Source organism: Zeus faber, assembly GCF_960531495.2.
Source record: "Zeus faber genome assembly, chromosome: 5".
NCBI classification, from domain to species: Eukaryota; Metazoa; Chordata; class Actinopteri; order Zeiformes; family Zeidae; genus Zeus; species Zeus faber.
The window spans coordinates 4,332,313-4,349,556 of record NC_137192.1 but is presented as its reverse complement, the minus strand read 5'-3'; the positions used below and the strand labels follow the sequence as shown (position 1 = coordinate 4,349,556).

Genomic DNA, 17,244 nt, shown 5'->3' with positions numbered 1-17,244 from the left:
AAATAAATACACACACACACACACACACACACACACACACACACACACACACACACACACACACACACACACACACACACACACACACACACACACACACACACACACACACACACACACACACACACACACACACACACGGCTCAATCGATTTTGCTAAATCTACATAATCATATTCACAGTGCCAAAAAGAAAAAAAAAAATCAAACCTTGCCAAGAAACCAAAACTGCAAATTTAAACCCCATTTTCGACCGATTTCCACAAAAAAAAAAACAAATAAAAAAAACAAAAAAAAAACAAGGCACAGCCGGCATGAGGAGCTTGATCATGGTGACGGTTGAAAGAGTATCTGTGATGACTTTTTCAATTTTCAAAAACATCTCAACTTTGGGGAACCTGGCTTGAATTCACAAGGCGGGAATCCGAAATCAGCTCCCCGCTCCAAAAGAAAGGGTGGGACGGGGCGAGATGGCCTCCGGGGAATCAGGGTAAAACGTGCACGTACTAAATAATGCAGAGGAGAGGTGGAATTGCGGAAAAAAGCATCTGTAAAAAGCTCTCTTTATAGGGCTGTGTTTTGGATACGATAAATTGTGTGTACATACTCAAGACGCTCGTTCTAAGCATATGCATAGACCAATTAAGCCGTACGCCATGTTGAATAGTAATATAATAATACACATCTTTCCGAACCTACTAATTTCTGTTACTGGACCCTGAAAATACTTACATTTTTTTCTTCTTTTACTTAAAGTGCAGAACCACAGCTTGTATCTTGATCTGGGTTATAGGGGCTTTTCACCCAATATAAGTCCAAAATAACATTCCCATTGAAAAGTTGGTAGAAGACCACCCTGTAAACGTGACCAAAGAAAAGTCTCTAAATTAAATTTTTTTTTTTTTTTTTTTTTTTTTTTTAATCCTAACTCGAGTACTCGCTTTCCCTTGAATGTGTTGATAGAAGTTTCACAGTCTTGAGATTTCGAACAGGAAGTCCACCACTGGTTTAGCAGCTCCAACAAGTAACGCCTATCTGCAGGAGACAAAACACAAAAAGAAACAAAACCAAAAGGCTGGTCAGTGGCAGCACCAGTCAACAGTCCTGCAGTTGGTTATAGGCACAAGGTTTGTTTTGGGCCGACAGTGAAACCTTGGTCAAGCAAAGCGAGTACTTTCGTTTTCCCCTCCTGTTACATAATCATTATCAGTAGCTTACAAGCCTGCGCAGAACTCCAAATAGGAGCTGGCTCTTAATGACAGAGGTGATTGTGTACGTTTGCGTAAACAGAGCCATGTCCCGGTTGCTCTGCCGCCTCTACAGTGGGCCCACTGTCTACTGACCTACACTAACCAACAGGAATGGGGGACGCTTCGCTTTGTGGTTAGCCCACTATAGTAAATAAAGAGGCAAAGCCGTGGATAACTACGGAGTGGTGTGGATTACAGCATCTGTCTTGCTGCCACAGATGTGTCTCGACATTTTGTCACAGATAATGTATTTTAGGGGGCAAAAAATAAAAAAATAAGTAAAAATAAAAATAAAAATTAGATAATTATTATCTGCCTATATTTGCTTATATGAACTTTTTTTTGGCAGAAAATAAGTGGTCTTAGGAAAACATTGCTTTATTGAACAAAATTATGTGTATGAATAAAATTGAATGGATGATAACAAAAAAGATATTTTCAATAATATTTTTTTGAACAAGATAATTATCATACACAACACTGGAACTGTGTCCAGTGTCCTTTATGGCATAGTATGCACACATTTATTTAACAAATGTGAAATTAATATAGTATTTAAAGCAACATTCTGTAACTTTTTTTTAACTTAAAATAAGAGCCTTTAAAATAATTTTGATGCTGCTTTCATTCCCACCCAGAACGCCTGTTCTTGCATTATGTAACTTCTGTGTTAGAATTTGAAACCGTGGGACAAGTGTGTTAAGCTTTACGGCACTTGCTTGATGTTTGGCTCAGGGTTTCTGTTCGCCAGCAATTGTTTTTAACCTGGTAAAATGTATAAATAAAAATAACAATAAATTACAAACATGCCGGTTAAAATGTCCGGGAATAATGCCAAAACAAAATGTAGCCGGGTCCTTTCATTGCGCCACTGGGTGTGTTTCACGATCTGCTAGGCTGAGCATATCTGCTACCTACACGAGTAGCAGTGAGCCCCGTCTCTCACCATGCCCTCTCTCCCCCGGAGCACTGGGGAGCAGCGAGGTCTGCGCAAGGGACACTGTAACCTAGGTGTATATTATATTTGTATTCGTAACATGGATTGTTATTCAAACGTGACTGATGCGGTTTGGTAAAATAGGACCAGAATCCAGGACAGATCCGGTAGTGACGGGGCCTGTTGCTCTAAGCAAGTGAAACCCTTCAGGCATTTCATCAAGTGTATAAACTTTTGGGACTAAAATAACACCGACATGATTCAGACCCGTTAATCTGAAGCTGCAAGCAAGGTCCATGTGTGAAGACACAAACACAATAACGCTTTATCGCAATAAGATTCTGTGATACATTGCAAGGCAATTCATCTATAATACATCATGATATCTGTGTAATTGAAGAAGAAAAAATACCTCTATAAAAAGGAAAAAGCATGAATAAGGTATTTATTCACTGCATTGTGGTGTCAGTTTCAGAGAAGAAAAAAAGGTGTGCAATGATAAAATGATATCTTAAAATATAAAGAATATTCAATAAATACTCAATGCAATATGAGGCACACATGATACCTTCCTTTAAAGTTGACCTATTATTCTCCTTTTGACACAAGTTAATATAAGTCTCTGAGGTCCCCAAAACATGTATTTGAAGTTTGTTGCTGAAAATACCACTTGGATTATGCCATTCTAACATACCCTAAATCAAGGGTGTCCAAACCTTTTCGACTAAGGGCCACGTTCAGAAAAATATGCCAAGGGCTGGGCCACTCACTAGAGGTGAGGTATATCGCCTCACCTCTAGTGTATTAAAGTTATCGAAATCATCAAATGTAGGTTAATTATGCTTGATAATTGAATATGCTTAAAGAAAAAAAAACAGCCTACATCACAGCTTTCCATTAATGAGTTTATTTATTTTGTAACAAAAATGGTTGGGAGCACATCCTCAAAACAGCAGCCTCAGATTGCTTCTTAGTCAGGATGGTGATCCCCCTTCACAGCCCTATATAAAGGGGAAAAAATAAGGGGAAAAGGGGATGAGTATATTTCAAGCTTATTATGGAAATAAGTTATTGGGCTTGTTAACACATAAACTGAAGTTTGTTAGAAAATGTTATCACCTTTAATTGACTGAATTTATTAAGTGATTGGGCTTATTAACACATGAATACTGTGTAAAATATTTTTAGCTCACCTATAATGGGAACAGCGTAGCACTGTGGGAGCAGTGATGCTGCGCTTTGGACTGAAGGATGGCTGGCAGGTCAGGAGTAAGTTTGATGGTTGAGATGTGAAGGACATCACAGAGATAGCGTTCGGTCATTTTGTCTCAGAGGAAACTTGGCCTTTTCCAAGCTCCGGTAGAAGTCGGGTAGGGAGAGAAGCTGAGGTTGATTCTTCAGAGAATTATCACACTGCATTTCGATAAGTTCTAATTGCAGACTCTCTTCCACTTCTTCTGCATCCGTCAGGAAGAGAGTAGAGAACAGCTTGATTTCTTTCTCAATTATAGAAAAATCTTTGAAGCGCTGACTGAATTCTGTCATGAGAGATCGCTGCAGCATGGAGCCACGACTTAGCCAGCACACATCAGATAGAGTAGGTCCCCGTATTCAGCATCGACATCAGATTGGAAAGCTTGAAATTCTATGTGGTAGTGCCCTCGTGCTCGAATTATGTTGACAGTTTTCACGACTGTGTTCATCTAATCGCCAAGCTGGGCTATCTTGGCACAGAGGGCTTCTTGGTGGATGATACAGCACATTTCAACAGCCTCACCTCCACTCTCTTGCATCTTGGCGCCCACAATAGAGGCCATTCCTTTGCACTCCCCTGTCATTGCTGGAGCCTCATCCGTTGTAACTCTACACAGCTTGTCCCATTTAAGTCCCATCTTGTCAAGTGCTGACACAGCTTCAAAAATGACCTTACCCGTTGTTGTGCCCTTTAGACTCCTAAGATCAAGCAGCTCCTCCGTAATGCAAAAAGTTGTCAACTCCCCACAAAAAAAAATCAACAGCTGTGCGGTGTCTGTGGCATCTGTGCTCTCATCACATGCAATCGAGTAAAAAAGCACAAGCTTTATCTGACACTTAATGTTTTAAGTCTGCTGACAAGTCTTCGATTCACCGCACAACTGTGTTTCTGGACATGCTAACGTTGTTGAATTCTTGTTCTTTGCTCTTGTTTTGTGGAGAAGCTGCCTTGTTCAAGACAGTAGCTACACCTACTGTTAAAACGAATAAGTACAATACAGTCAAGCGCACGTTTAATGTGTAGGCCATATTCCATTATATTTTTTGAATTTGCTGTGGGCCAATCAAAAATGGACCACGGGTCGCAGTTGGCCCGCGAGACATAGTTTGGACACCCCTGCCCTAAATTCATTGTGTTCCTGCCGCTCTGTTTCGGTGGGTGGAGGCCACAAGTGATGTGTGCTAATGGGGTTTGAGCACAAGTTCCGGGTTCTGTGAGCCAATGGTGTTTGAGCTTGGGTTTCATTCTATTTACTCTTGTGGGGGACACGGACACCACAATGCACCGGGACTTTATGACATGGGGATATTTTGTTTCATGTAAACATCGGAAAATAAAAACATAAATATTAGTTATGTTTAGAGAAACGCACAGCAGATCAGATGAAGCAGATGACCATATAAAGAAATCTGTGGCGAGCTGACGTCAACTCACGCAGAGTAGAAAAAAAACCCATTGCAAAACGAGCATTCAAAGAGGTCGGAAGCCTGAGCGTTTTGCTCACAGCGATTATTTTGTCATTAGTTTACCTGATTATTTGACACTTTTGGCCACGTATGAAAATCCAAGATTGTAATATTATATTTATGACAAAAAATAAGGAAAAGCATAATAAACATGGCAGTGAATGGAAAAATATGATTGGACTCGCTCCCAGTAACTGAATTTAATTCCAATAAGTAACCAATGTCACGTTCGATTTCTCACGTCTCAAAACCAAATTTCATGAAAATTGGTTTAGAAATAAGCGAGCTAAAGTCAATTTTGTAGAGAAGTCTGCATCCCTCAATTCACATTGTATTTGTTTGCTAGTGGATATTGACCGGGCCGATATGGCGGACGCGCGAACAGATAGCAGCGAAATTGGCTGTATCCACAGCTCATTCACGACATGTCGTAAAGTAGCAGCAACATAGCGCAACGTACCATGAACCAATCATTGCGCTTCAGAGTAAAACACAGCATGAATCTGTCTTGTCTATGTTCTTTTCAGTGCAACTCCGCATTGAGATTTAGGGAATTACTTTAAAATTAATAGCAGCAGTAAAACTGTATTGCACTCTGATGGTTACATTTTACAATTAAACTGCGGTTCACATGCGTGCCGAACTGTTGGGGGCAATCTGTATGGATCACGGGTCGTCCACGTTCCATTACACCACTAATTTGGACCAGCATGTTTTAATAAATAGATATTTGGTGCCAGTGTTTCGCTAACATATTGCAAGGCGAAGCATCACAATATACTGTATTTTGCCCCACCCTCGATACACACTGCTGCCTGCGACAGATAAAGCCTTCTAGATATTTTCCGATTTTCCCACAAGCCTGTTGCATGAATGGTTTAGAGCGGGTGGCAGGAGCAGGGCTTTGGGGCTTATCTTGCCATGCACAGAAGCAACACGTTGTGCTAGCCATCGCTGACTCTGCAGTTTTTGTTTTTTTTGCAGATTTGAAAATAACAGTACCAGCTTTACCTTTTGTCACATAGGCCACTGATTAAACACCATGGGCCTTGTGATCTGACATGGGTCTTTATAACCATGTCAGACCACAAGGGAGAGGCGTGGTCCACCAAACCAGGGGGAAAATCTGGGCTTAAGTGGATAGGTGTGAAGATAGAGACAAAGCCTTATTGGTAATTTAGTTTTCTTGTCAGTCTCCAGACTTTTAGAGTGTTCTGTAGAATAAAGTTGCCCTTTACATTGAGATGAACCCATTTCTTAGAAGCATATAGAATGTTATGGAGAAGAATAGGGGCCACTGGGGCAGCCTCCATGACAAGCCAGGCAGATTTAGAATCATCTCCAAACCTATGGCGCAGATAACTACAAAGGTAGCCGCCAGACCTCCCTCCTCAAGAGGGCGTTGCAACGTAGTAAGTTTAAACCTGGCCTGTTTATTTCGCCAGAGGAAGAATGACAAAGATCTGTTTATGACCGAGAGATATTTCCTTGTCAAAAGAGCCGGGATCATTTGAAAGGGTACAACAACCGTGAAAGTATACTCATTTGAAAGGTCCGCTCTTCCTAGGAGAGACAGTGGCAAGGCTGTCCAGTGGGCCAGGTCTTCTCTTATCCTGCGAATTAGGGGAGCTAAATTTGCTTTGTACGGGCCAGAGGAAGGGGGTAATGTGTATGCCCAGGCAGACAAAACCTGATGGGGACCAACAAAATGGGGCAGAGCAAGTAGGGGACCAGGATACACTAGGGGTCAGGGGCATTGCCTCAGACTTTGAGTAGTTCATCTTGTAACCTGAAAATTGGCCAAAGGATCTAATTATCTCAACCATTCTTGCAATATATAGCCTCGGGGTTGCTTATATAAAGCAGGACGTCGTCCCTTATAGGGAGATTATGGCGCATGGGACCCACTTCTATGCCAGACACAAACAGATCACTCCTTATAGCTTCTGCCAAGTGCTCCATAGCACGAGCGAACAGGAGGCTGGACAACCCTGTCTGGAGCCATGCCCCACGCAGAAGGCCTGAGAATTAAGACCATTAGCGATAAGTGAGGCATGCAGGGGCAGCATATAGAAAGGATGTCCATTTAATAAAGTTGTCCCCTAGGTCTAATTTTTAAAGGACACACAGTTAAGGCCACTCGATCCTGTCAAAGGCCTTCTCCACATCAAGGGAAATTACTAAAGATTTGGCCTTCAACTCTGTGCCCAGTACAAAACCAGTTTGATCCACTGAAGTGATATCAGGGAGGACACCTTCTAGCCTTTTGGCCAGAATTTTAGCATTTAGTTTTCGGTCTACGTCCAGCAGAGCAATCGGCCTGTGGGAGGCACAGTCATCTGCAGGCTTACCCCCCTTTTTTTTAATTAATGACATGTTTATGTCGATGGAGTGGGAGAGTCCCAGATTCAAGGGAGTGCGGCAACATATTGAGCAGAGGGCCGATCAGCTGGCCCCGGAAAGCTTTGTAACATTCAGGGGTCAGACCAACAGGGCTCGGGGCCTTGTTATTTTCTAGATCATTGATAGCCTCTATGACCCCTCACGGGTGACCGGCCTGTTCAGCAGCTCTTTCTGCGTATCTGAGGCTTGAGGAAGATTAATAGAGGAGAAGAATTTACGCATCAAAGCCTCAGAATGATGGTCTGAATCAGAATTTTACAAGTGGCCATAGAATTTAAGAAATAAGTTGTTAACATCCTTGCTGTGAGAAACTCTTTTACCATACAATTGTCTTTTGTAATTGGGATAGCCTGGGTGCCAGCCTGTACCTTAACTAAATTTTCCAAATATTTAATTGCCTTGTTCCCGAAATCATACATCCTATGCTTAGCAGGCCGAATGGCTTTCTGGGCCTCTTTAGACAGGAAAGTGTCTAGAGCTGCTGTAGTGGCATTATAGTGGTTTTATGCCTCAGGTCCTCTGAGGGATGAGGTTAAACTCCCTGAAGCTTGCTTGGTTGTTGTTCAAGAATGTGATGTTCAGCCCTCTGCTTTGTCTTTAGGTTTTCTGAAAATTATATAGTAAAGCCACAGATAACAGCCCCCGCTGTCTAGAAGAAGAATCTTTAATTGTCACACAGCACACCACTACAACACATGCACGCACACACACATGCACATGATACCAGAGTAAACTAGGAGACATACCTGGAGTGTCACTCTCAGTGATGAAATGATTAGACTGCTCTTTAAGATACAGTCCAAAATGAGGATAAGGATAGGCCTATCGTGCAGGAAAGCACCCTCTTGAAGGTGTATTTAATGAAGGAATAACCGATTCTCAAGGATGAATTATGAACCGTTGAATAAAATGTATACTGCCATGGAGGGAAGTTTTCCATGTGTCAAATAAATGGATATCACTACAGCAGGCAAGTAGAGACCAACCATGCCCCACAATAGACTGCGCTGTTTTACTTGATCTATCCAGATGTGGATTTAGGCAACAATTGAAGTCACCAGCTACTACAGGACTCAACAATCAACCCTGAGAACAGGTAAAACACTTAGGTGTAAAAATCAGAGGAGCGAATAGGGAGGGGCCTAAACATTTCAATAGGAGACAATATCCCCATAAAGTGTCCCTTTAAGCACAACATACCTACCTGATATGTCCGCCTTAACTTCCACCTTTGTCAGTGGTAAGGACTTGGTGTATGCAACAAATCTGTCTGATTCCCCAAGCGTTAAATCAATATTCTGTGTAGAAAACCCCCTGACAAAGACAAAAATAAGACAGGCAACAGTGTTAAGGGTAAGCTCATTGAGGTGATGATGCAATGCAGCATGATGCACTGCGTCATTGTTGAAGAGAGAAGTTTTAATCTGGCGCTAGGCCATTGGAGGTAAGTGGGGCACAGGCATTTTATTAGACGTGCAGGACGCAGTGCGGGGAATGGAGACAAGGATGAACGGAGACCGAGTGGGGGAAGGAATGCAGCAGACAGGCATTTATCAGAGAGACAGAGGGTGGGTCACAAGGGGGTGGTTTACAACCAATGGTTGCCTTGCAACCACACACACACACACACACACACACACACACACACACACACACACACACACACACACACACACACACACACACACACACACACACACACACACACACACACACACACACACACACACACACACACACTCCTACCTCCCTCCCATGAGACGTGATGTAAGAGAATGACATCGATATGACGTCATGCAACACAACTTTCTTTTTGAAATATGATTGGGAAACATGTTTGCTGTCCATGAGTTGCATGGAAATCAAACATTGTCACAAACAGCCTAACAAACACCATGTAACCATCCACTCCACTTCCACAAAGAGACGTTTGGGATGGCCTTTTCTGCCCTTCCCCCACCACCAGCCCAGGGGCGGGGTTGGCTTGAGGGGTTTGGTTACATAAAAGGTGTCCAAACAAGAACCAAGACAGCACTCACAAACCAGCTGAAGAAGCAAGACAACGGAAGACTGTGAGAAAAACTACAGCTGGAAACAACCCCACCCACACTAAAAAGAGGTCAATATATGTCCACATACAGGGATAAACGTGTGGTGTGGATAACAGACCTCTCACTCTGTCTGTTGCCCCCCCCCCCCATTTGTCAATTGTGGGTACATTTCTTTCATCTCAAATACATTTACATTTATGGAATTTGTTCAACACGAGTATATATAAAAAAAGGGAGTACCTGTACAATATAGTCTGCGGGGTGTGGAAACGTCACGCAGCACACATGACCTGGTCCATTCTGGCCTGCAGCTCAAAGGCGTCAGGCCGGTCCTGAGGGTTGACCGCCAGCATGTCCAACAGGAGCTTCTTCACGCCGTCCGACATGGACGACCTGCGCTTCTGTGGGATGTGCAATACCATCTTTGGGTTTTCTAAGAGCGCCTCTCCAACGGGCACAATGTCCTCTCCCTGCCTGACGTACGTGCCAAGCAACTCGCGTTTGGATTCTGCGTCTATGAACGTGATCCTCTCCACCATGGCCCAGATAATGATGCCAAGGGCAAAGATGTCCGCCTTGGCCGTGTAGTGGCCCTCCCACACCTCAGGTGCCATGTAGAAGTCCGACCCGCACGCCGAGGACAGCCAGAACTTGTTGACGTTGACATTTCGGTTCCGGTCATCCTCGCCCTCTTTGCCCTTGAAGGTGGTTCCCAGGCCGGCACAGACTTTGCTGAGGCCAAAGTCCGCCACCTTCAGCACTGGTGTGCCGGACTTCTCAGAGATGAGGATGTTGTCTGGTTTCAGATCGCGGTGGACTATGTTGTTCTCATGCAGGAACGCTACTGCGCTGGTGAGCTGGAGCATGAAGCTGTTGTTGGTGTGGGGGTCGGGCCGTCGTGACAGGATGAAGTGGTTGAGGTCACCGCCCTCGCAGAACTCCATGACGAACCATAGGTAGCAGGGCTCCTCTGGGTGACTCAGGACTCTCTCACCTGTAAGGGGTTCCACACCAGTTGTCAGAGCAGCGACGTAAAGATAGAAAAAGAGAACATATGTTTTTCTAAAAGACAAAAAACACATTTGATTTCATGAAATATTGTAAGTAACACAAAATTGTAAGATCCCTAAAAGGAACATGAATCTATACAATCTATTAATATATAATAAAACCTTGAATACCACTGATGTCTATTTAAAATCTTAGCAATATCTTCAATACAATGCATTTGTTACATTTTGGAAGAAAAGCTAACATTCACATTGCAGTTGAAATAGCCAAATTGGTCATTTTATCATACATTTGAAAGAACCTGACCTTACTATGTGCTAATTATTGTGATAAAAATGGTTCTTATACTAGACTAACGATGTTACATAGCTTGTTGTCGGTTTTAGCATGCTGATCTGCCAGGTGAAACTAGATCCCACAGCCTTTTACCAGGTAGACCAGGCATACAGTATGAACCTAGCAGGGCATGACACTGACAGTGAATGTGGATCAACATGCTGGAACTGTTAACAAGGAACTCAACTTCTCTCTCTAGTCTATACATAGAAACTGTAGTATTTTAGCTGGATCAGCCTGTTTAATATTTGTGATACTAAAACAGGGTACACACGACAAAATAATAAAGCTGATTTTGGGCCAGATTCCACCCTTCAGACAATTGTGAGCGAAGTCCTGATTTATGATGGTTCTAAATAATGGTGTAATGGATCGTAGTTAATCTGTACGGATCGCCCCCAATGGGTTGGCATGCATGTGAACCATGATTAATTGCAAAATGTAACTATCATAATGGAATACAGTTTAACTACCGCTGTTTAAATGTTAAGTAATAATTCCATTAATCTCAATGCAGAGTTGCAGTGAAAAGAAGAGACAAGACAGATGCGTGCTGCGTTTTACTCTGAAGCGCAATGATTGGTTCATGGTACGTTGCACTGGGTTGCTGCTACTGAATCCGCTGTGAATACAGGCAATGTTGCCACTACGCGTCTGCACGTCCGCCATATTGGAGCGGTCAAAATCTGCTAGTAAATAAATACAATTGTTATTGAGAGATACAGAATTCTCTATACAAAATTGGCTGTATCTCACCTAATTCTGAACAAGGTTTCATGAAATTTGGCTTGTGATAAAATGTGAGAAATTTAACATGACATACGGGCTACTTATTGGAATTAAATTCAGTTACTGGGGTTAAATCATATCTTTTCATTCTATACCATGTTTAAAGGAAGAAGGTATCACGCGTGCCTCATATCGCAGTTTAATTTAACAATTGAGTATAGAATATTTTACATATTTTAAGATTTTATTTGAACATTGGACATCTTGAATGTTGTTTCCATTTAAGACCATGGGAAAAGGTTCCTTGCCTTAAACAGAATGAATGGAAAGCAAAGATATATTTGTCTCCTTTTTTTGTGGCTGATCCGAAAAATTATACACTCCCCTACTCAAAACCACGATCCAATCCAAACCGTGATTTTTGTGATCAGTTGCCCGTCCAGTTCTAAAAAAAATCCTGCCAGATTATCCTGTGGTGTGAGGTATGTTAGTAGTGTTTTTCACTTCCCCGATCTGCCTGGAAGTCTGTCCTGGTGGCACCGATCGCAAATCTTAAGTACATCTTCAAAATTTACAATCAGATATCCTGTAGTGCAGGAAAAAACGCTGAGGATGCAGGCTGTGGGTTGTCACGTGGGAAACAGACCGACACCCAATTGGGAGGCGAGCTGACTGAAACAGAATACTGCTCCTAGATACGTCAGATACTAGGATGGGTAAATGCAGAGAAATTGCAAATTTCCCCGTTGTGGGACTGATAAGGGTTTATAAATAAATAAATAAAATTAAATGTATAAGTCAAACACAACAGCAGCCATGGGGGCAAATGTGAATGCTGCAAAGCATAAAGTTTGCGCTGACTTCATCCATTGTTTTTCCCTTTTGGATTCTATATAAAAAGAAATTCTAGCCCGTCACTCCCTAGACTTGTTTACACTAAAGCCATGTTTGATCACATAAGATTTGCGGTTCTGAGAGTCGGGACTCTGGTAATCTCGCATAGCAACACCACCGTGTCAAATCTCTTGTGGCTTGCGAGATTAGGACTATTGTTGTTGGTGAATGGAATCTGTTATGCCGGGAGACTACACAATACTTTTGTCTTTCACGATGGTCCCCATGTCAGATTAGATGACGGTAATGCCAGAATTTTTTGCCGTGTCTTGGTCGGGACACTGGCAACACTACAAGTGTGACCCTGATGATTACCGTCGCGCAAGTTCATAGGTCATCTGGTGGGAGGGTCAAGAAACTGTCAACAAACATGGCTAGAGAAACTATGTGTGCTTGTCCTTGTGTTTCCCGAAAAGAAGGCTTCAACCTTCACGTCTCGCGGACAGACTTGGTTCCCTCCAAAGGAGCCAGGACAGAGCCCCAGGAAGCGCCTGGAGCACATGGCTAATTATTATGCAGAATGACATCATCGGACCTTCCCAGGTGCAATGGGACATTTTCAAACTGTTGGGGTTTCCTAATAATGGAGCGTCGGAACAATCAGCAGTCCCCGCAGCATCCCTCTTTCTCCTCAACATATTTACAATTTATTTAGGTATGCGCTCTGCCTTGTATGACTAGGAAGGGAAATGCGAAGAATTTGAACATGCACAATTTTTTGTTCAGATAACTGTTCGTTGATAATAATCACACACACGGGGTAAAGATACCCGTTCGCCGTTCATATTCGGGCCTGACCCTGGAAATTGTGTAGCCTGTTCCCAGCATTGGTGTGTTGTGTGTTACTGTTTGGGCAAAACATTGCTTTCCACGCACCCTATAGGAACGTAAATGTATCACGACATGTCGCTACGTGGGCGGTCTCCCACACATTCAATATTTATTACGATTTGGAAAAAAATCTTGTAGTGTGGGCCAGGCTTAAGATGCCCGGCTGTGAATTTGTTGCAAAAGCCTGAACAGGTCGTTTTTATTTTAAAGAAAAGTTTGGTGGAGATCGAAGTGTTCACAATAACTACATGTCATTCTACGTGACAATACACAAGTCATCTTTTCCTCACTATTTATTTGATATGAAGGCGGGGTGTTGAATTAAAATAAAAAGCCATCGGCTGTTTGCCATGCAACTGGGGTTGGTTGACCTGACTGAACCCGAGCCTGAAAAGGCTGAGTCAGGTTATCGCTGATCGGGATTACCGCAGGGCGAGCCTTTCAAGAACCAGTTCAAACTGGCTTGCGTGTGCATTGGGAATAGCCAATCACAATGAGAAGTTGTCACTATTTCCGGGGGGGGGGGGGGCAAAAAAAGTAGCTCAGTTAAAAGTCAACAAAATCTGCATTTGCTTCTGTTTTTTTTTTTTTTTTTGAAAGATGGTCATACTTTTAATACCATTGCACATTTAAACCTAACGATTAAAAAGGTCAATAATACCACTGACGGCGGTTTGCGATCGGGCGACACTGCAGAACAAACAGCACTCACAACACCTCTTGGGGAAGACTCCATTTTGGTGAGACTCGGGACGACCCGAACGTTCTACAAACCCCCACCCCCGGTGATATCAGTGTCACGGCGACGGAAAAGCAATTCCCTACTGGACACTCATATTTTGAATAAATCAGAACAAAATAAATAAAATAAATGTATTTCGGGCTACGAAACCATCAGCCCTTCGTAAAAAAAAAAAAAAAACAACGTCGCCATTTTTTTGTAAGTACAGGTTGAAATCAAAACTACATCCGGGGAAGGGGGGTTGTAGTTTATTTTTAAACTGCAAAAAAAGTGAGACTACATCGCCTGAACCATTTCCATCTTACTTGCTTTTATAATTTCTTTTTTTATTATTCGATTTAGGAGGCCCACGACCCGCCTCTGAAAGCAGGATGTTGAACTCTGCGACCCAACTTTTTTCTTTTCGGAAAGTGTGTGTGTGTTTCGGCACGACGCCAGTGTGTTGTCGTGATTATAGGTTATTGTTACAGTGATATAGTATGATAATAAAATATGCACATGTTAGCAAACGCCGACCTATATGGGCAAAGCTGGATCCAAATAACGCAACGCCGACGTCAGCCCTGGGGGGGAAGCAAGCATGTTTACCATGCACAGCGTCGGCCCAAGCGGGCCAGGCCGTTTGGGAATTTAAAACCCCACCTTTCAGCGAGGTCTCCACCAGACGCAGGTACTGCTTGGACCGCTTGTTTCCGTGACTCATCTTCTGGGCCATCCCGTTCCTCTGCAGCACGCACTCCTCCAGCTGTACCACGTTCTGGTGGCGGCTCTCCAGGCTGGCCAAGGCCCAGAACTCCTGTAAGGCCAGCTCCACGTTCTCCGGCGCGTCGCAGCGGAGCTTCTTCACCGCCACCCTGGCGCCGGACCGGCGGGCCACCGCCTCGTACACCACGCCGTAGCTGCCCCTCCCCACCTCCCGCAGCAGGTTGTACCGCGGAGACATGGCCCGCTGCTCCAAGCTCCCACTTTTCGCGAACGCCGCGGCGTCGCCCTCCGCGTTGCCCATGCTCAGCGACCTCAGCACGCCGGAGAACTCCCGTTTCGCGGACTCATCCCTCCCGCGGACTCGCACGCCCCTGGTGCGCATCCGCCCGTTGTCGCCCGCGATATCCATAGGTCCTCTCCCTTCACGTTTCCAATAAAGTCGCCACACACTTCCACATGCTGTCATCGAAAGCGGAGATCCCAATGCAGCCGCCGCCTCCTTCTCCTCCTCCCCCCCTGAATCGATTCTCGACTATATGCGAGTTACGATGTCACCAACACCAGGCAAGAGGTGTTGGGCGCTTCGGCTCGGGTCGTTTGTCGCCCTCACGGCTGAACCGCAGCGACGAGCTCAAGCGAGGGAGCGCCGGAGCGCCTCGTCCCGGGCGATTCCATTCCAAAAAGAACACGGGGTACCGATGTGGAGTTGACACGGTTTGAAAAACGCCGACCGCGATTATAGAGGAGAATTCCGTGGCGCGACGCCGCGACAAACGCACACAACTCTTGATCGGCGACTATTTGACAGCGTTGACGAATCGTTACGCCCGGAAAACGTTCTTGTTTTCTCGAGTACAATGAAAGCATCTGAACGCATTTCAGATTGGGTTTGTTTTTTTTCACCCTGCGCCGAAAATCCCTCGGTAAACATCTCACAGTTAGTTTTACACGCCGTTCTCGGGACGTTATTCGGGAATCGCGGCGACGAAATCAAACTACGGCCTGTAAACTTAAAGGTTTGTGATGACCGTTGAACGCCCCTCGGGTTTGCCGTGAATGGTTTCTCCCGTACAGCGTGGTAGTTCACGTGCTCGCAGCGGAGCCCGGAACAGGAAAAAAAAAAAAAACCTGGAGCGGCGGGGTCACGTGTTGGAGCACGCGCACGCACTCGCGTACTACTGCCCCCTGCTGGAGGGGGGGGGGCGTCAGGGAGCGCTACTTTATTTACTTCTCGATTTGGGTTTTATCCTCGAATTTCGACCCTTTCTTCAAAACAACATGGAAACGGGGGGGGGTCACGTCATGTGATGTGCTTGTTACGTCACAAACCTCTGCGTCCGGAAGAGCTGCCCCATACGTACACACACTTTTACAATGTCACCAGGAGTGGTCTCGTTAACTATTAACGTCACCCTTTCTGACAAAAAGTGGAAAAAAAAAACACGCAACAGAAAAAAAAGTTTAAAAATAAATAAATAAATACAATAAAATATAGTTATCGTCATAATTTATTAAGAATCATCATGCTTTAACTATTATTATTACTATTATCATTATTACTATTAGTAACTATTGTGCATAATCTCCGGGTGCGTTGCAAAGACATGTCACTGCATATATGTATGAATGTATGTATATGTATGTGACAAATAAACCCCTTGAATCTTGATTAATGCACTTAACAAACACGTAGGGAGTGGCGATGACCCAAACACACACACACACACACACACGGAGGTAATGGTGACTGGATAATTTTGTCCGCTGCATTAGTCCCAGCATAGCTGTCCCTCCTCCAGGGGCGGCCAGCAGCCCTCACTTAGTCGGCACCTGGGGACCAATTCCAGGTGTGGCTCTATTTCGCGGTCAAGGACAGGAAAATGTTTTTTATTGGGGTGCTTTTTATGTTGGAGGAGACCCATGTGAGCGGAGGTTTAATGCAAACTCCGCACAGAAAGGCCCCTAATTGGGAGATAACCTACCTGCGCACAGTGCCAGCAGCACCCCAGACAGGAATTGAACCCAGGATGTTCCAGCTATGAGGCTGCAGTGCAATACACGTGCCACCGTGCCGCAAAAAATGGTAACCCTATCCTATTCAAGCAAGGGGGGTTCCTCAAGATTCAAATAGTTTCTTGAATCTTGAATCGAGGGGGCCTTTGCACTGGAAAACAGATTTAATGTGTGTGTTTGGATTGGTTACATAAATCTAACGTGATACTTTTAAATGTGTGTAAAAAATACATTTTCCCCTGGAGCCTAACACTACACTCAAACAGCCATTTGCTCAATCATTATAATACTCCTGAAGAGTCTTACTGTATGTACAGTTTATCTCTTTGTGTCTGACTGGTTTGCTGCGGCCATTCACCAGAGAACAGCCTGTTCTTTATTTTGCAATGACATCACCCCATATAAAATAAATACTGTCCGTGATGACTTCAGCTGTCTCGCATGATGCCCGTCTGTGGTTAGGGAATGTCTGCTGGCCCGTTTCCTGGTGCGCTCATTCACCTTCCCCGTACACACAAGACTCCTTGAGTAACTTGGGTCCCTCTACATTTTTAGGTGCTTTTACATGTTGCTCTTCCTCAAGTCCACTGCTTTGAGCGTCTTTTGGCTCTGGGGCCTTGCG

At 44.0% G+C, this 17,244-nt stretch overlaps 1 protein-coding gene across 1 annotated transcript; it reads right to left on the bottom strand.

The window, feature by feature from the left end:
- Nucleotides 1-351: 351 nt before the first annotated feature.
- Nucleotides 352-15,209, bottom strand: LOC307230792 (serine/threonine-protein kinase 35-like). Its single transcript, XM_080001232.1, has 3 exons — nucleotides 14,547-15,209; nucleotides 9,602-10,355; nucleotides 352-1,034 (listed from the first exon to the last, which is right to left on the bottom strand). Exons 1-2 carry the CDS (start codon nucleotides 15,073-15,075, stop codon nucleotides 9,634-9,636), a joined length of 1,251 nt encoding a protein of 416 aa, XP_079857358.1. The 5' UTR covers nucleotides 15,076-15,209; the 3' UTR covers nucleotides 352-1,034; nucleotides 9,602-9,633.
- Nucleotides 15,210-17,244: the final 2,035 nt, after the last annotated feature.